General features: G+C 38.8%; 1 protein-coding gene across 6 annotated transcripts in view; it reads left to right on the top strand.

Moving 5' to 3' along the window:
• uggt2 (UDP-glucose glycoprotein glucosyltransferase 2) overlaps window positions 1–19,804 on the top strand; it is a 47,260-nt gene that overhangs the window by 21,612 nt on the left and 5,844 nt on the right. For 4 of the 6 annotated variants that reach the window (XM_015044954.1, XM_015044943.1, XM_015044932.1 and 1 more), the window contains exons 23-37: window positions 1,764–1,895; window positions 4,108–4,238; window positions 4,449–4,541; window positions 4,630–4,732; window positions 5,452–5,531; window positions 7,247–7,436; window positions 7,552–7,710; window positions 7,818–7,903; window positions 10,364–10,448; window positions 10,604–10,686; window positions 10,996–11,019; window positions 15,196–15,300; window positions 15,385–15,469; window positions 16,420–16,602; window positions 16,830–16,990. In XM_015044954.1, coding sequence (XP_014900440.1) covers window positions 1,764–1,895; window positions 4,108–4,238; window positions 4,449–4,541; window positions 4,630–4,732; window positions 5,452–5,531; window positions 7,247–7,436; window positions 7,552–7,710; window positions 7,818–7,903; window positions 10,364–10,448; window positions 10,604–10,686; window positions 10,996–11,019; window positions 15,196–15,300; window positions 15,385–15,469; window positions 16,420–16,602; window positions 16,830–16,990 — 1,700 coding nt within the window. Of the gene's footprint in view, window positions 1–1,763; window positions 1,896–4,107; window positions 4,239–4,448; window positions 4,542–4,629; window positions 4,733–5,451; window positions 5,532–7,246; window positions 7,437–7,551; window positions 7,711–7,817; window positions 7,904–10,363; window positions 10,449–10,603; window positions 10,687–10,832; window positions 10,876–10,995; window positions 11,020–15,195; window positions 15,301–15,384; window positions 15,470–16,419; window positions 16,603–16,829; window positions 16,991–19,804 lie in introns of those variants that run through there. The other 2 variants (XM_015044964.1, XR_001426484.1) reach the window with 2 other exon arrangements.

Below are 19,804 nucleotides of genomic sequence, written 5' to 3'. Positions count from 1 at the left end.
GATTCTAGTTCACTTCAGGACGGTCTATTGTACGTTTCATTTTTATGATGATATGATAATATTTGTAATTGAAATCTATTTTGGACAATATTTCTGTATGTCGTCTGGCCTGTTTTAACATTTAAAGTATAACAATGATAGCAGGATTGTTTGACGTATCTGAAAATAAACTTTATTCCATCGAGTCATTAAGCCGGATATTGGATCATTGCCTCCAACATCGAGCTCATTGATTTAGAATAGTGTCTGCCAACATCCAAACAGTATTAAATATTTAAGTGACAATTATTATAGATTTGTATAATAACAAAGTTGGATTTTAAACTTTACTAACTAATGAATATCTGTGTTTTAAATGGGGGGAAATCTAATATAATTCAACATTTTAAAGACATTCAGAACTACAGAAATCAAATTATTTGTTAAACGAATTTGATTACAGTTTGCCCCCTTGTTGTGGCTTTGAATTATTAGGGTAGAAGTTGCATTTGATTCCACTTTGACGTGTTATTTTATCATTTATCATGCAGTTGTTTAAAGGTAAAAACTGGAAAACATAATGGTTGGGTAAACCCACATGCTGAGATGTTTCTTATACTTTTTTTTTTTTTCTTTTCTTCCTTGATTCTAGTTCACAGTTTGAGAAAACTGTGATTGATGAGCCAATCTTCTCACCTAACATCAGCTAACTGAATACCTTCAGGGCAGGCATGAGACTCCACACCCTGCAGACACCTAGACAAGTGGCCGGCTTGCTGTCAGTTCCACTTGAAGTGTCACAGGGCCATCAAAAGGAAGGCTCTACACGCTGCATATTTAACTAAAAAGTGCTGGTGTATACCTGTTGTCCTGGGGCTGATGAATAACCAAGCTCCTGCTCACCCTTGTGTGAGCTACATATGTTCAGCCAGGCCTGACCATCACTCTGCGGCTATAAGCAGAGCTACACCCAAACACTTCAGTGTGCAGCAGGATCCACCCACACAGCAGCACACAGAGGCTGCTCCGATCAACAAATCCGTTGACACAGGAGCTCCCTTCTGTCCCGTCAGATTTAAGTCATACAGCACATGCGTCAGCTGGGACTACTGTAGCAAACTTTCTTTCAATTATACAAGCCTTAAACTATAAGGAGACTATGTGGTGGAAATAGCAATGGAAAGATGGGTTGGAAGCAGCTCTGTGACTTGAGACCCAAAGCCAAGGGACACACGTTTATTATTGGCTGCCAGACAGACTTGCTGACTGAATTGCGCTGACATTATTGGTATTTCACCTGATCTCCGGAGGACAGAAATGTTGGAGAAACTAATAACCTGACTCTACATCCCCCCTCCACGCTCCCACACCCAATTTATTATGAACAAATATGACTGAGGTTTAATTAAGAGTTTCTGGTATTAATCACAAATTGATTTATCTCTTTTCTGTCTTTAATTTCTGACAGCTCTGTTTAAAATGTTTCCTTTTTCTGCTGGTCTTGTTTGAAAATCCAGTAGTTGTGCAGATGCAAGTCATCAATGATGGATGAAATGATAATTATTACTTTTTGCCTCACATACATCATTCCTTTATGCCAATGCATCACTCAGAATGTTATTTTGTTGACAAGCTGGAATGGAAGAGAAATGTCCTACAGCTACTGTGTCGGATATTACAGTTGCATCACAAATCTTGCTTTACCTCGCAAAGTCTTCCGACATTCGGAAACTACGCGCTGCTGATCCTGACATCCTAAACAAAGTTCTGTTCTTCTGCTGCAGGGAATGGACCTAGATGCCTTTGAGAAAAAGTTCAACACACTAGAGGTTGATTTTATCCGCAGTCAGCAAATGTTCTGTCGAGATGTCCTGAAGCTGCGTCCTGGACAGCAGGCTGTGATCAGCAACGGCAGAGTAAGTAGACTCTCTGTTATCAGGTATGGCTAGAAATGTGAACTTTAGTGACCTGGTTTGAATTTGAGGCATCAGGATTTATTTATAACTTGCTTAGAAATGGCTCAACTGATTTTCATTGAATTGCTGCTATACATTTTAAATTATTCCTTTGCTAGTATGTTAAGAAAAGCAATAATCAGTGGAAGCGATCAGACCAACATCAAGCATATTCCAGAAGGAGTAAAGGAGAAAGAAATCTATATTAAAACATTTAAGATAAATTTAATCTTTCATTTATCTCTTTTCTACAATGACAAAGTTACAGATAAATTAATCAAATCTCTACATTTTAAAAATGTATATGCTTCATCTGATCGAATGGCCAGCCCTTCTATGAGTCAATCTGTGAAACATTCAGATTTTTATGTAAAAATCACTTAAATGATTTTTTGATGGCTGTCCTTTAGGGGTGCACAGATATTTTGGCTCCGATTTCCTTAACTTTGCGCGATCAGCGGTCGGCCAAATCTTATCCACCGATCTTATCTTCCTTCGCAAGAAAAATCAGCCACTGTCCCCGTTTACCCTGCAGTGAGAGAGGACTGACTGACAGACCTGTCCACCATGCCTCGTCTAGCAACAGTCTCCCCATATTTAGCAATTTTTCTCTATACTTGGCACAAAATAAATCTGGCATGTCAGGCATTTTAAAGATTGGTGATTGGCCATAAAACTGCAATCAGTGCACTCCTACAATCACGTTGTAGAACAATTGATTGCTGCAGTCAGCACAGTGACTCCGCCCACACCCCATGTGGTGCACCAAGTGGTCAGGTGAGCGCCATAAATCTGGCTTGTGAAAAATCATTAGAAATAACCATAATAACCACTTATTTTAATAAATATGTGTGAAGTTTTTTTAATTAGTAGATGTTGACTAATCAATACAAACGCAACAAATTTGCTTCGAAAAAGTGAATCCCCCTCCCCTCCAGCATCCCCCCGTTGCGCCCCCCCTTGCCCACCTCCCAGCGGCCCGATCGGTGCTTCAATCTCAATTGGCAGACACCTGTGTTTAAACGCGGCCGCAAAGAGTCGGGGTGGAAAGGATAAAAATGAGAGACAGCGGGATGATGTTTGCACTTCGTTCATGCGTCACTCGCCTCGCACTCTGTCTCTCCCCCCTCCTGTCATCCTCTGCTCATACTCAGTGCGGTTGATGGCACTTCATAGTTTTGCTGTTGCAGTGAGAGAATCCTCTGTAGTGATGGGAAGTTCGACTCTTGTGGTTCCCAAGCTGCTCCTAATTTGTTATCATCTATAGCCTCATATTTTAGCTCATCCTTGTAAATGTGAATGCTTTGTATGTTAATAAATCCTTTTGCATCTATGGATTTTATGAAAAGCCTTATAGTTGCCTAATTTAATGTATTTGCTCTCTTGTGAAAGCAGGAAATCTCACTTTTGTATAATATTTGATAACATTGTTTATATTTATTAAATACAAAAGCAAATGAACAAAACTATGCAACGCAAATCTACCAGACAGAATCATAACAGAAACAGAATCGAACTCTGTAGCCACACTATGTCCTCAGTGAAGGTTGGCTTTCACAAGAAAAAAATAAATAATTGTGCTTTAGCACCGTTGTGTTATGAACAGTCCTGAATGTGTCTCGGTAATTTATGTTTCATATCTGTTTACATGTTTATTTTTTTTCTGTTTGTATGAGTTTAAAACAGCATGTTATTCTGGATAAAGCACAGGATAAATGTTTCTCTCTACTATTTACCAAATTACAATGTCAGTTTTTCTGCCAATAAATAATTTTTGCTTCAAGGTTTTCGTTGTCTTCATTTGGCAGGACGTCTGTTTCTTAAAGGTCCCAGATGGCCTTTAGTGTATTCTGCGTGTTTGCGTACAAAGCTGATGACTGATGTCTCAGGGGTGACAGACAACGATGGCAGCAAGGCAAGAGGAGGCCAGCCTCTGAGAAAGTGGCTCTAATAATTAATATTATCTCATGTTTGTCCACAGCAGTGGGAGGTCTGGTCTCACAGACTAGGAAACAGTAAAAGCAGAGAGCATTACTGTGTAACATAGCTTTAAGTGGATATAACAGTCACAGTTACACTACATCTGATATCCCCAGGGCAAGGTTTAAGTGATACACACTGAGATAAGAATTGGAAAAGTCGTGTTCTGACTACATTATTTTCTCCATGTCAGATCCTCGGTCCGTTTGAAGAGCAGGAGGAATTCACTATGGAGGATTTCCACTTGCTTGAGAGGATTACACTGAGTGGTTCAGCAGAGAAAGTCAAAGCCAAAGTAAAACAGATGGGGATGAAACCAAAGCAGTATGTTTGTAGTCATTTCAGTCTTGCCATCTAAATCAGAATGTAACTTTGTCTTCCTCACCGATGTCTTTAATGGACATTTGTTCACCATTTTAGCTTTTTCACACCTGCCTCTTTTATTTTTGTGGTCTTTTATTTATTTTTTTATTCTCAGAGATCTACCTCTCTCAATTCATACACTTTATAAATAATGGACCTCTTCTCCCTTAGAGCGAGTGACCTGGTCATGAAAGTTGATGCACTGCTTTCTGCAGTCCCTAAAGGAGAGGTCAGAAGAGACGTCAGTTTTAAAGACACCCAAAGGTATGCTTTATTTGCTTACTATTTATCATTCTTACTTTTTCGAGAACATCCCACAGTGAAAATGAGAATGTTGAAATTCCCCCCTCAGTGTGCTCCAGCTGTCGCCACGTGAAAATGAGGTGTTCTACGATGTTGTGGCCATCGTTGATCCCCTCACTAGAGAAGCACAAAAGATCTCCTCGCTCCTGATCGTAAGACACTCTCCAGTTTTGCTCCCTTTCTTTCAGTCAGCTAGAAAGCAACAGGCGGGCCGCGTAAAGCAGCATGTAGAGTTCAGCACAACGCCTGGTAGTGTTGTAGTTTCTCTTCAGCAACTGAACAAGTCTGATCTCTCGCAATTGGACATTTTATAATTTCCTTTTTGGTTTTATGAGCCAGAGCTTTTCTTTGGTGGATGCCTACTTTTCGAGCAACTTTTCTGCACTGTCTAAATTTGCTCCCTGCTTTTTTTTTTTTTTCTTTTTTTTTTTAAATCTGTTTTCCATATTTTGAACAGGAAAATGATTATAGCTGCTGTGAGCTATAATCATTTGGACAGTTTTAACAGAAATGTTGTGAAAATGATTATGTATACCGTTCAAGCTGAAGAATATTTGCTAACCTACGCTGATATTGGATATTTGATTTGACTGGTTGAACATCTGATATTACAAGCAATTTTAGATAAACTTGTTCATTTATTCAGTTTAAAACTTATATAAAATATCTTGTTCATTTCTGAGGAATCAAACTTGCTCAGTAAACTAACATTTGTACATATTTTTTTTTAATGTTCAGCTTTGTGGAACCATATATAAAGACTATTTCCATTGGTCTAGCTCACCGTTCTATTTTTAATCTCCCTGCTGCACACATGATTTCCTTTCTCCTTATTTCTGACTGGGCCTCTGTTTCTGTTTGAATGCTGCAGGTGCTTAGTCAAGTGGTCAATGTGAAACTGCAGGTGTTTATGAATTGCAGGGCCAAGTTGTCCGAGTTGCCCCTCAAGAGGTAAGCTCCAGCTCCAGCAGTAATTAAAATTTCCTGTTTGGCTTGTTTGTGTATCCTCTTGTTGCTGCAGTCTTAGCATTTCAGCTGCACTTGATCCCTTTGTAAGAGAGTGCTACACAGATGCAATCTGCTTAATAACGCCGCCTTATTGCTTTGGGCCCCCACGTGCATCTCTGAGCAAATTCCAAACATTCACTGTTGCAGTTCAGACCGTGTAGGGGAGAGAGTTAAAATGATAGTCAAATGAAAACAGAAAATGATACATAGATTTTATTTTTCTCCCCATCAATGTTTGGGCCCATGGGTGAATGTGGCTATTATATGGTTTATTTATTTATTTTTTATTGTGTAATAGGTTGAGTCATTTGCAGAGTTAGTCCACAGACATCTCTGGGGATATAACTGAATTTCCTTGCTGAAGCCTTATTGATGGAAACAAGTCTTCGACCACAAATCATTCACGTCTCCACCATCCCTCCTCCATAAACTTCCTGTCCCCTTGAGCGAGAAATGGCTGTAATTGACGTAGATTGCAACTTGATGCATTCGTGTGGGATAAATAAGCTGGATGTCTCCAGTTGAGCTGTTGTGTAAATGCTGCATTTCTACAAAATCACAGTGTTCTGAAATTCTTTGAAACTGGCTGCTAGTTTTGGCCTCATTGCCAGATTACAAATTACAATAATGGTTAAGCTTACAGGAGGATCGAAGATCCTTTTCATTTTTCTTCCATTGTGACCTTTTTTTCCATTTATTTTCATTTAGCTAGGAGTTTTATTTTTTTTAACAGGGGCTTGTTACTACTTTACTGCTTCATTTTGTTTTTATAGCCACAAGCATGGTGCCGTTAAAGTCCACCTGTGGTGATTCTGCTGCCAGTAGGAGTGCATGAATCCTGTTTCTGTTTCAGTTGCTTAATTATCTCGACTGCTCTAAAAAGAAGTAAAGTTTTTTTGATATAGTCACAAATCACAACCAATGAAATGAAGGCTATAGGTTTCCTGTGGTGAGCTGGATAAAAGCTTTTCTAACCATAAGTGTTCCCTCACCACTCTTTGGTGCCGCAGTTGTCACACTCATCTCACTCTGGAGAAGTAAACAAATCTACGAGTAAGGTGAAAAGCAACCATTTGAATATGGAACATGTTTATGCACCTGCTAGGCAATAGAAGCTTTAAGGTATAAACTAGTTAGGATTAGTAATAATTTTTTTCAGCTACGCTGCCTTGAAAACATATACTCACTGAACCAACTGCTTCAATATATTTTATCCAGGTTTTATATGATAGGTCAAAAGAAGTAATACATGATTGGCAAGTCAAATGAAACTTTTTGCTATAATGTATAGCTTCCGTTGAGTCCCACAGTTTGTTGCAGTTAAAGCTGTGAGTTGTTTAGGTGAACTCTTTTCCATCCCTACACATAAACCTGCAGTTGCTTTTACATAAACTTTTCTTGTTCACGCTTGTCGTTGGGTGAACAGCACAAGTTGTCAAAGCATTAGATCTCTCACCTTTAAGCAAATGATACAGACAGAGCTGCTACAGCTGGTCCCACCTCTACTGTCCTGATGACTGTAACATGTTATAATCTTATATCTTGCGTTGAGTGTAGTTTTGGTGTGGAAAGTCTTCAGTGTGGAAAGTCAATGATTCAAAAGTTTAAAGCTTTACATTATCTCATGATTTGCTTGCTATGTTTGGTTTTCCTCACAGTTTTTACAGATTTGTTTTGGAGCCTGACGTGGCGTTCTTGGCCAACGACACGGCGTCTCCAGGGCCGGTTGCCCGCTTCACGGAGCTCCCAGAATCCCCCCTTCTTACCCTCAACATGATCACACCGGAGAGCTGGATGGTGCAGGCAGAGCAGAGCCTCCACGACCTGGACAACATCCACTTGCAGGAGGTAGAGAGGTGCTTAGTCATTGCTACCCACTAATTTCTGCATGTGTGGGTAGAGCCAGAGTGCTTTTATTCTCCTCCCAGGGGTTTCTTGCTTTGTAATTTATAGTCCTTCACAGGTTAATGGGGTTGTAGCAGCAGAATTTGAACTGGAGCACCTCTTACTGGAAGGCCACTGCTTTGACCTGTCAACTGGCCAGCCGCCTCGCGGACTACAGTTCACCCTGGGCATGAGTCAGGACCCGCTCATGTATGACACCATTGTCATGGCTAATCTGGTCAGCATCCTTGCCAGGTTTCTTGCTCTGTGTTGGAGAAGATCAAATATGATTCTGGCTGTACAATTTGGAATGAGACTTTGACTAAAGTGAAGAAAACTTTGCAGGGGTATTTCCAGCTGAAGGCCAACCCAGGAGCCTGGATCCTAAGATTACGAAAAGGGAGATCAGAGGACATCTATCAGATTGTCACGTGAGTATGCTAGTCATTGTTTACAAACACAAAATTAGGCAGTAATGGCTGTACAGCAGGTGTTTTCATAGCTGAGATTCAAGGCTGGTTTTCAGCTGTCTCTTCTTTCCTACTGAAACCCATCTCTATGGAAACATGGTGAGCTGCTGACACTGTAGCAACGCAAGGTTTTGATGAGTGCGGGGAGTACTGCTCAGCATAGAGGCAGGGAGAGACGGGTAGGTGGAAAGGGCTGCTATTAAAGAGAAGACAGACTGGAGAGATGATGCAGATGGTCACCTTCGTGCCTTCCTCCTCTGACTGTGGAATCTGTTTTTGTGAGGATGCAACCGAGCAAGTTTCCAAGACAGAATGATAGAATCTGTTCTGTTCTTGGGTTTATTTAATGAATCTGAACCATTTGTTTTAAATAAAATGAAGGAATAAGTCAGTTGGTGGCTTTTCTGAAAATGTCCACTTACTTGCGTAAATGTCATTGTTGTTCTTCTGACAATGGATTAAATTTGTTTTTTCAAGACTTTGATGATACAATATTCAAATAATTTTTGAAAGCACAATGTCTGAATTGTTTTTTTTTCCTAATCAACACAAGTTAAAATATACACTGCTGCTGCTTTATATATCCCACAAGCAGCCTTTATGTGTGTTTTTTTTTGACATATGCATTTTTAACGTGAAAGTTTTTTATGTTAACTTTTTAACATGAAAAGTTAAACATTTTTTAACTTTTCATGTTAAACCCCCCTCCCCCCAACTATATCAGTAGGGAAGGTTATCCCCAAACATTCACCTCTTACTAAAAAACAAATGATGATAAAAACGTAGAGATTTTTTATGTTACAGACCTTCAAAGTTGTTAATGATCATGGACATGGTCCCCAACGTATGTGTAATTCTAACAATATTTGGATCAGAGGAAATGCATATTTTTGAAATTTTGTACATATCTATAACATATCCATGCACTCTTAACTTCCTGTAATTGGTGTCTTCCCTTAGTGCCTGAGATTATAAAACCCCTGGAGGGTGTTTGTGACATATTTGTAACTGATATCATTTTCAGCAGTAGTATCATAATTTAACATTTTCTCCAAATTTTGCAGCCCTAATTGAAGTCGTCGTGTATTTAATCCTCCCTGAAAGTAGAATATTTTAATGCATCAGTAAAAGCAGAAGGTTAATGATGTTGATGCCCATGGTGAAAGTATGTAAACTTCTGACCTGTGCTATGTGTGAGGGGGCACTGGCTGTTTGTCTTCACAATCACCGATATCATCCTCTTTGGCTAACTTCACCTAAGATTTAGGGCATATACAGCCCTTGGTTCCTCTGGAATCATATCAGACAACCAAGATTTATCCCCCAATCCTCCAGGTGAAGCTAAGAGGTGATGTCATTTTTCACCTTGGCAGGGTCATTATTCTTGTGGTTAGCGGCACTCTGCTCTGGTTAGGTGGCCGATCAGAGCCTATTGGGAGCGTCTGTGTTCCCAAGTCCCAGAGTGTGCATTTTCCTCCTCCAGCCCGTGTTGCTGCCCCGCCTCGCTTTGACAGCGATGAATGAGATGACCAACTCTCCCCCTCTCATTGCAGGGATACAGATTGATCTCTGGTGCTTTCTAACAGTAGCCCTGAAGGCTGATTTGCACTGGTGACAACAGAAGAGGGAAAACACAAGCAGCGCTTGAGCATGTGGGAGAGGGATTTTCCTTAGGTCCACTGTGGAGGGGGCATTTATCATAGTGATAAGGTTAGATTTTTTGCCTTTAGTAAGCATTTGGAGTTGTAATGGCTGGCGGTGCATCATGGTAAATTGCTCATCTCAGCCTCTGGTTTGTTCTACAGTGGTTCACCATTAAACCTTGCTGATTCGGTCTGCCAAAATATATTGTCTACTAGGCAAATAAGTCCTAAAACAATTACAGTGAAAGGCTGCGTAACACAATCAATACAGTACAGACTTTCTCATTAAATCTACCAGTATATACAGCACGGCTGGGAAGTAGTGATGGGCAAAGTAATGGCGAGGTGATTCTTAATGAGAATGGAGGGTAATGAATATGGTCTGGTTTTTGACCCTGGCAGCTGTCCCAGTATCCGCTTTAAGTGCGCGTGTCTGTTAGGACTCTGTCCATTAACGACTGTACTTTCCCTTGTTGTAAGAGCCTATAGTGTTGCTTTGTTTCTGCCTCTGTTGCCATGGCTAAAGCATGGAAATTGACATAATGTAATGGTCTCTGTTTGGAAAATACCTCTTTCATTTGACTGAAATAGTAACTGAAAGTAAAACAGCAAGTGATTTTCTGATCACAGTGTTCAGTGCCTTGCAGTTTACGTTGTCCACACCCGTTGAAATTTTCCAGATGTTATTTTGCAGCGACAAACTTACGAGTTTTTATGTGATTTGTAGGACCAACACAAGTGGTAAATTATTTATTCATTTATTTATTTTTCTTTTCAGGCATGATGGAACTGATTCCCCACCTGATGCTGAAGATGTAATAGTTGTGCTAAACAGCTTCCACAGTAAGATCATCAAAGTCAGGGTGAGAAAGGTTCTTAGACATGTGCTATATTTAGCTTCTCTACTCCTCTTCTTTCTGTAATGCTCCTGTCGCTCACAAATCGTGAGTGTCGGAAAACTTTTAGCCAGTGCTTGATAAAGCCTGTGGAAGCGTAATAGTTATGTGTTTACTTGCAGGTGCAAAAAAAAGCAGAGATGATTAATGAAGACCTTTTGAGTGAAACTAGTGAAAGCAAAGGCATATGGGACTCCATAGTAAGGTATGTTCAAAGTCATCTTTAATTTGAGAATCTCTAGTTAGTTTTAAACTTTCTGTCCGGCTTTCAGGCAGTTAAAATAAAAACGGAGTTCTTTGATAGTTTTGCTCATGTAGCTTTCACTTGTCAATTATACAACACGGTTTCAGGAGATCTTACCCTTCCCCTGGATCAAGACTGCAATATTATGCTGTAAGATCTAGTCTTGCAAAAAATATGTGCTTCTGTAGGTATGTGTGTGCATTTGCGTGATTTCCCAGCATTTCCTAACCGTGTGATCCCGTCTCTTTATTTAATGCTTGCTGTGTGAAGTGTTTGGAGCACTTTTGAGAAAAGGTAGGCAGTCTTGCTGGAACCCCTTTCACACATAAACCTTTGTTAAATTCATTAACATGTCAGGTTTATGTGTTGCTTTCATTTTTATGTGCCACTCTACTAAACATTGTTAGGATTGTGCATCTGCTGTACTCCATTTTCAAATGATGGATTGAACGGTGGTCAGTGAGCTTGTGAGGTTATTTTAAGTCTTCACTTTGCTTTAAACTCCATATTTTAATCTTGAACATGTCTGCTGTGTTCCTTGATCTGCGTGAAGCTGTTTGTTGACTAATATACTGTAACGAACCTTCATAAAAATACATTAAACCTGTATTTATACTGAGATTAATTTACATGAAGGTAAATTCTGAAGCAAATTGGTCACACTGGATTTTACTGAGTAAAACAGGCTGAATACAATTGCACATCAAACTTGTCAGATTTTTTCTTAGTAAAAAAATTTAAACCATGTTTCCTCTTCATTCAGTTTCAGTTTTATGTAGCTGCTACTTTTTGTATTATCTTAAAATGGCTAAGATTATGTCTTCACTATTAACCCACATTTTTCTGACTCTCGTCCTTCTGTACCATAACTCAAGGTCTCCATCACTCTCCTTGTGTTTCACCATCCCAGCCATTAATAAACTTAAAGTGTAAAAGGAGTCTGTCCAACTGATCAGCCATAAATGTAACCTTTGAAATATAGTATCTGACCAAATATTGCACCCAACAGTCTTTTGCATTCCCAGTATTGCACTCACTGACATTGTGATGACGACTGTGATTCAACATATTGTGCAGCTCTATGGTCTGTTTAAAGTCAGATAAAATGCACTGAAGTTTTTAACTTGGCAAAATATAAACAATTTCTGGGGTATGACTAGTTTTGGAAGGCACTTGAAGTATTATTTAACCATTAATTTAATCTATGCTGAATATAAGCAAACACTTTAAATTGATTTTGTAGCACATTTCTTATAATTTAAGAAAATTGTAGCTGGTATCGGTGCTTTGTCATTTCAGAGTAAATATTTGAATAAATATTGCGGATAGATTTTGCTGCTTGTTTGTAGTGTTGGAGAAAGGGATGTTGTGCCCAGCTGGTGTTGACCACAGTTGTGGATTTAGCCAGAGCTCTGTGGTCCAGATTATCTCGGGTGATTCAGCCAAACAGCTCTCACCTGACCCTCTAAATCTGCTTATCTGTGGGACCCCATTGTTGGGCTGAAGTCCCTTCATAATGGCTGGCTTATTCGTCTTAGGCCATTGACATCGTGAGACCCCACTGATGTGTGGTGGCTTAGCCAACTGTTCAGCTGAAGAGAAGCCAAGGGTGACTCTGTAGAGAAGCAAACTTTGAAGAATAATGGAAGTAAAAATTCTCATTATATTAGCAATTGTATACAAGTTGTTCATGATTCTAAACCACTGCAGAGTTTGAAATAACTTGCATAGCGTTGGTGTCAGGAAGCCGGTTTTAGAGGACACTGTTCTCCCACCCCTCCCTACACTTTCCCTGGTGTCTTCTTGGAGCCTCGGGGCTGAAGCCGTGGTTGTGATTGAGTGTGGGAGAGACACCCCTTCCCTCATCAGCAGTCTGTTACAGACAAGGACACTCGGCCTGACTGCAGACACATCTAGCCTCCAGCACAAGTCCTGATTTCTGTCCGCTAAATGTGCCTTGAATCATGAGCTGTTGCTCTTTAAGGACACGTTAATGTGTTCACTAGTTTGAAAGTGTCCTCTAGATTTTACTTCAGACTGCTGTTATCTCACACAACACGTTTTAGTCTATTTTCCAACTTAAAAGTGATCTATAGACTCACCGTGTGGCTATCATCGGCCACAAGATGGTCAACGTTTTTTTCTTCCCGTTTCCTGTTGAAATGCTTAGTTGTTCTGTGCAAGTCAGTTGAAGATAATGCTCCGAGGCATCCCTTTTAATCTTTTTTTATGCATTTAACTATTGAGTTCACATTGATATTACTTTGTAAAATTGTTCTGTTCCGGTCTATCTTCACATTTGAAAAACTGCAAGCAGCAAATTTTTGCCCGATAAACGACTTTAACAATCCATTATAAAATTTGCTGATACATCAGCTATGCAATTAACTGTGCTGGACTCACGCACACTTCCGTCAGTTCTTTAAAGAAATCCGTGCAATTTAGAACCTTTTCCTTTATTTAATCACTTCATTATCTGTTCTGCATCAGATTATCAGTCTAATTCAGCCAAAATGATTCAATAAAATTGTCCCAAAGGCACTGCATCACATTTAATTGAAATAATTTCCTTGAGCAGTTGGATTTTTTAAATGTGTTTAAAAAGTCAATGACTTGTCAGATCTCCCGGTAAAACTTTGTTTTTACAGCAGCCCTGATATAATCAATTCCAAATGTATTGAAAAGAAAATGTCACTTTACACTTGAGTTTAAAATCAGCTTAGGTGAAATGTACAGACACAGAAAAATAAGGTCTCATTGAGTGTATTGACAATTCTTGAAACAAAGTACATCCTTGCTGCTTCTTTAGGATTCAAGAGGGTAAGTAGCAGCCATGGACTGCTAATTAAAGTACTCAACTAATCACCTGCCGGTGCAAAGACCTCATAAAACAGCTGGGTTTTTCACCCACTAGATGGATTGATGTATGCTAACACAATGCCAAAGGAAGACATTATAAATGGTTTAAAGAACTATTTTTTCAACAAAAACAAAAAAAAACAAAAAAAAAAAAAACTGAGGTCCGTCTGAACCCCTAGTAAGAATCTTATATTTTAAAATACCAGTACAAATAAAAAAAAGAACTGCATTGGTGTGACATATTTTAACGATTTTCAAAAGAAACTGTTTACTCTTAAAAGTACATATTAGCACAACTTAGGTTTGCAATGCCACAAGACTTTTACAACAATGTCCTTTAGGGAGATGAGAAATGACTTCAGATATCTAACCGTAACGTAAATCACCATGTCACCACAACCGTATAAGAAATAAGGCTGTTAAGTCCTTGACCACCTTGCAGCCATTAAGTAGAACAAGCACCGTTTCACACACCAAAGCATCCTAGAGTCAAACAAGGGCCCATTTCTAAATACTTGGTCAAAATAAAGACATCAACACCACAGCAGCCAGTCTACAACAGAATAACTGAAATCCTGCAATAGTCCAGTTATAGTATTGACCTTACCTTCGGTGAAATGCTGTGGTGGGGCCTTAAGAGAATTGTGCATGAAGAAATGTCTGCAAACCTCATTTAACTGAAGGAATGTTGCAAAGAAGAGTGGACCAAAATTCCTCTACAGTCTTCCAGAAATTTAGTAGGTAGATCAAAGTAATTATAGTCCCAGATTACTAAGCAAAATATAAATACTTCAACTTATTTCTGATGGAGGTGTTTCTGTAAGACGTTCAATTGTGTTCTGAACTTGTCCATACATGTTTTTCCTTAAAAATATAAAGACTCCCAAAACTTTAAACAAATGAAAAATACATTAAAAGTAGATTGCTCTAAATTTACTCACAACTCTGTATGTCACAAAGGATCAGTCTCTCCTCAGCAGAAAGTAGTCTTGAATTGATACACCATAAGTATAATGTTGGTACACTATGGTAAAGAGAGAACTGCATGTATAAGGCTCGAGAGGCACTGATGGTCCTAATCTAATTAACTAGAATGGAAGATAATGCATTTTTCCTGCTGTGGCAGAGACAAGCAGAAGCTCCTATAGCACAAAGAGGTGTTTAACAAATTTGGCTCTGTAAACCCCCATACCAATATTTTTTTTGTTCACTCATTGCATGCATGTTCTTCTTTTTCCATTTTCTAAGAAGATATGAACATAGGAGTATATGTGAGCTTTCAGAAGCTGCTTCGACAACTAATTTCAGCCTTCTAGATGAGTATCAGCGGGAGTTGAAATGTCTCAAATCATGTCAGATTTGTTGACTTTCACACCACTTCCACCCTCATTATTTTTATTTTATTTTAAGAAAACACATCAGCTGCTCAGTGCTGCATGATTTGTTTTAAAATTGTTTTGAAATTGTTTCTTCTGCCTTTTATAACAATAATTTCCCCTGGCTTCATGAAAGCATGGTTGCTACAGCAGAAGTTTTGATTTGTTGCCTCCATATGAAAAGTCGTCATGAATCATATCGCCGCCGACTCACGTATTCCGGTTTCATCTGCAGCATTACAGGTGGTGGCTCAAAGAGGGATGAGGGAGAGAAGAAAAAGGAAGATATTCTTAACGTGTTTTCTGTGGCCTCCGGTCATCTGTACGAGCGATTTCTGAGGTCAGTTTCTTCCCTTTCAAGCCCTGCACTGTGAATTACATTTTGTCTGAAAGTTAATCTTGTCATATACCACCTCTCTTTCAGAATAATGATGTTGTCTGTTCTTCGGCATACAAACACACCCGTCAAGTTCTGGTTCCTTAAAAACTACCTCTCACCTTCTTTCAAGGTATTAGTTTTTTCTTTTGGCGACGTCATTGTCATATATGGAGAAATGTCCAGAAAATAAGTGTTTTTCATATTTTTAAAGTGTGGAAGAAAACATTTTCAAAAAAAGAATGTGGATAAGTGCTAGCATTTTCAGACTTTATTACTTATTTCATTATCTGAAGAACAACATAAAGAACAACCATTTTAGATTTATTTCTTTTGAAATGGCACTTCATCTTTGATTTACTACAACACGTGTTTACAAAGAAGTCAGAGTTCGGAATTAGCCAATTGTTAGTCAGGGTCTGAATGAAAGCCAGTCAATTGTTAGTTGACTGGCTGTGATTGGTGATTCGCATTCAGATATTTAGCTGATTTTGAAAACACATCAATAATAAAACCCGGCAACATAAAGGTTTTGTACCGATGAAAACATCGAGAAATTACACCGTGGAAAATGGTATGTAGAAAAAAAGCTTTGGTTTCCAATTATTTTATTGACTAAATGAGAAACAAATTCAATTTTTCATAGAAAATATATTGAGGAATAAAAAAACTCTATGTTTAGGTTCTTTTTAAATTGCAATTTTTATCATCGATATACCAAAGCAAAGCTACAATATTCAGAAACATATTAAGGCTGAACTAATCAATAGATCAGTTTATTCCTCAATCAACTCTGTACTCAAAAAATAGTTACAAGTTAAAACAAATAAATTTCCCTTTACCGATATAATATAATGCCAAATTCAGGATTGTGCTTTTTAATGGTTTTTGAAGCACATAAATGATAAAAACCCAACTAGGAAATGTTTTTTTCATTCAGACCCTGTAACAAAAGTTGTCAAGCTGAAAAACAATGGAATTCCAAACAAGAAAATGTGTAGAAAGTCTGATATGTTCTAAATAGAAAATACGCCATGTAGAGAAATCTTTTAACCTCTCCTATATCCTTTTGGTCTTTGGTAGGAGACCATTTCTCACATGGCCAAGTCGTATGGCTTTCAGTATGAGTTGGTGCAGTACAAGTGGCCCCGCTGGCTCCACCAGCAGACGGAGAAACAGCGGATTATCTGGGGATACAAGATCCTCTTCCTGGATGTTCTGTTCCCTTTAGCTGTGGACAAGATCATTTTTGTAGACGCCGACCAGGTATGGACTTTTGAAAGAGTTTCATGGCACTGTGTGATTTAAAGCCCGACTCGTTTCGTATGAGTCTCACTGCCGGTGTGAAGATTTGATGAGATTTTGAAACTCTCTCAAGTGTCATCAGTCTTTTCTGTACTTACCAGAGTTTTTGCTTTTTTTCTCTCTCTGTCTCTCTCTCTTTCTCTCTCTCTCTGTCTCTTCAATACACACACACACACGCATACACACAGATTGTTCGGGCTGATTTAAAAGAGTTGAGGGACCTGGATTTACAGGGAGCTCCCTATGGCTACACACCGTTTTGTGACAGTCGCAGAGAAATGGAGGGGTATCGCTTTTGGAAGAGCGGGTACTGGGCATCACATCTTGGACAGAGGAAATATCACATCAGGTAAATGACACCTGGTAAATGGACTGCAGTAGCTCTCCTGGGCATCTGATGTTTTAGATGCTTGATTGTAGTTTGAATATAAAGTCATTTTCTCTAATTCACACTGTAAAGCAGTTCACACAGGGTCAAATATTGACACACTTTTTTCACATTGGGTTTGTAAACGCTCCTTACCACCTTTTTTTCCCGTTTTGCTGTGGATGTGTGTTAAAGAACATTGTCCAGTGGGAACACCGTTTCAATCCAGTGACTGATGATTTGAGGTGAACTTAGAAGTTCTTGTTTTTTACTACATTTGGTTCAGTTAGTTCTCCAATACTCCTGACAGCAAATTACCCCAAGAGTACAATTCTGCCACCATGATGCATGACAGTTTTTGCAGGATTCAGAGATTAGAATGCATTATCTTTACTTCTACGAACAAATACCTTAATCCTTAATGCGTCTTGGTATAGTTCCAAGTCAGTCCTTTTCTTGAGAAGGATTTTGACTTGGAACTAGCGACTTGCCTGGGTGTACTCTGCCTCTTGGACAAAGACTGCTGGAGATTGGCACCAGCCCCCTGCAAGGAGACGCATTGATGGACGGACTGACTTAGCCTTGTTAATCTGAGCATCGGAGCAAATGCAAATTTTAGTTGCTTCACTATCGTGTTCACGGAGCAGGGTCTTCTTTATCAATCAGCCATCCCTCTGTTGGTCTTATAGATTAGCATAGCTTGTTTTGTTGTGAACAGTGATGCTGCTGCAGCAACAGTTTCCACTTCATGTCAAGCTGATTCCTGGACTGCTCCTGATCATCCCTGTCCTACATGATCACATAGGACAGGGATCTCAAACACACATCAAAACTGGTTTTGTAATAGATAAAAGAGGCAAAAAAAAAAGTAGTTTCTGGAAGGCTAAATATTTGTAGATTTTACTAGGATTATCTCAAGAGCTTGTGGTCAAGGTGCAGAATTCAATTATCTGTGAGGATATATGTGTTTGCTTAATTCTTTATGTATGACTTTGCTGATGTGTGAATGGGAGAAAATTCACAATAAATTAAATATTGAGGAAAGAAATGTATGATTAATATTTGAACTCATCAATCATAATCTGTATTAGATACCCTTGACACACTGTGATTCTTTTGCCGTCTTTCTGTGTCACATTGAAGCGAAATCAGCTGGCAGACAGTGGGATGAACTGAGACAAATTAACTCTCTGCTTCACCACAGGCTGATGGCAGCAGAAAAAAAAACAATCATTTCTCTGCATCTTTCAGACAAAATCTCTTAATCCTGAGCTGCATGTGTCGTGCACACAATTGCAGACGAGAGAGAGAGAGTACAAAACACTCAGGTTTTTTTTCCTTTTTTTTTTTTTTTTTATCTGTTGGCTGGTGTGACAAAACCAAGAACTCCAATCAGAGATAATCGGTACCATGATAGCGGTTATCAGCCTGCAGTGTTTATGCTATTTGCTCTCCACAGCCTCGGTACCCATAAAAAAGAGGAGTCTGATGTCTCCTTTGAGACAAACTTCACACATGTGCAGCTACCTCTCTCAGCTAGATGCTGTCGAAATGAAGATCTGTGCAAAGTACAAATTACATTTTCAGAGAAAGCAGGACATTATTAAGACACGAGGCGACATTTAGTGGCTGCACGTTTGTGCTTTTAAAATATTAATTTAATCCTTTAAAATATGTATTTACACTATTGAGGCAGTCGAATTGCAAATATTTTTCCTAGGCAATTATTTTTGATTATTTGTATAAGGCTGGTCTATCTCCTGACACTTGTTTAAAGAAACTAGAGTTACCAATGTTAAAGGGAAATAAAGGGGAAAAAAAAAAAATGTTTGTAAATTTTCTGCATCGTTGCTTTAATGCAAACTGGTTCTACAGTCAGGGCTTCATTTTGTTTATGGCATCATAACTGTACAACTTAATTTATTGCTGTACTGATAAACAGAGCAATAATTTGGATTATTGCATATTTCTCAAGCTGAGAATCTGCGAAGCTCAGTTAGAACAGTGGTAGATGCTGGGACTGGTATCTCCAACATGTCTTGAAATGTGTTATTAACATTTTATGTTACAACAACAACATACTTGGGTATATTCAGGAGTAAATTGGCCATCAGGAGGCCAAACTTCCTGGTGGTCTGTATCGGGCTGAACTGGCTGGTGGTCTGAATATGTTTTTGCCCAATAAGGCATAGCGGTGCTGCCGCCCTTGCAGCCGCAGGTGCGCCATAAAACGTTAGACTGGGTCAGTCTGATATCTTGCATACTAAGGGGAAGTACGAGTGGCCCCTTGTTATTTGAAAGGAATAAAGAGAAGCAAGTTAAATTAGCCAGCATGCCAAAAAAAAAAAGGAGAGAGAGATGAGTGGGGCTGAAAAACTTGGCCGAATTGACAAACATTTTCCAAGGCCAAATAAGTGACAAAGAAGAACCAAGCTGCAGGACTTCAGCAGGTTAGCATGTAGCATGCTGTCTGCATGGTTCTATCGTCCCACCCCAGATTTGGCTTATAGTTTTTGGATGTGTTCAGGGCACACAGAAAATTTAAGGCAGCGTATCTTTATGCCATGTCTGCATTAATAATTAATGTGTTTGATCATTTAAAACTAATTCATATTGGCTGATCTGAAAATGCACACATTTCTTGATTGCAAAAGAAAACATTTAAAAAGAAAATCTGAGTTCAAAGTAAAAAAAAAAATATATATATATATATATATATATATATATATATATATATATATATATATATATATATATATATACACAATATATATATTTTTGATTTTTTCTTTTTTT

This window comes from Poecilia latipinna, unplaced genomic scaffold (assembly GCF_001443285.1).
Source record: "Poecilia latipinna isolate Pla-1442-1.1 unplaced genomic scaffold, P_latipinna-1.0 Scaffold37, whole genome shotgun sequence".
In the NCBI taxonomy this organism is placed as follows: Eukaryota; Metazoa; Chordata; class Actinopteri; order Cyprinodontiformes; family Poeciliidae; genus Poecilia; species Poecilia latipinna.
This window is presented reverse-complemented; position numbering and strand designations above follow the sequence as displayed.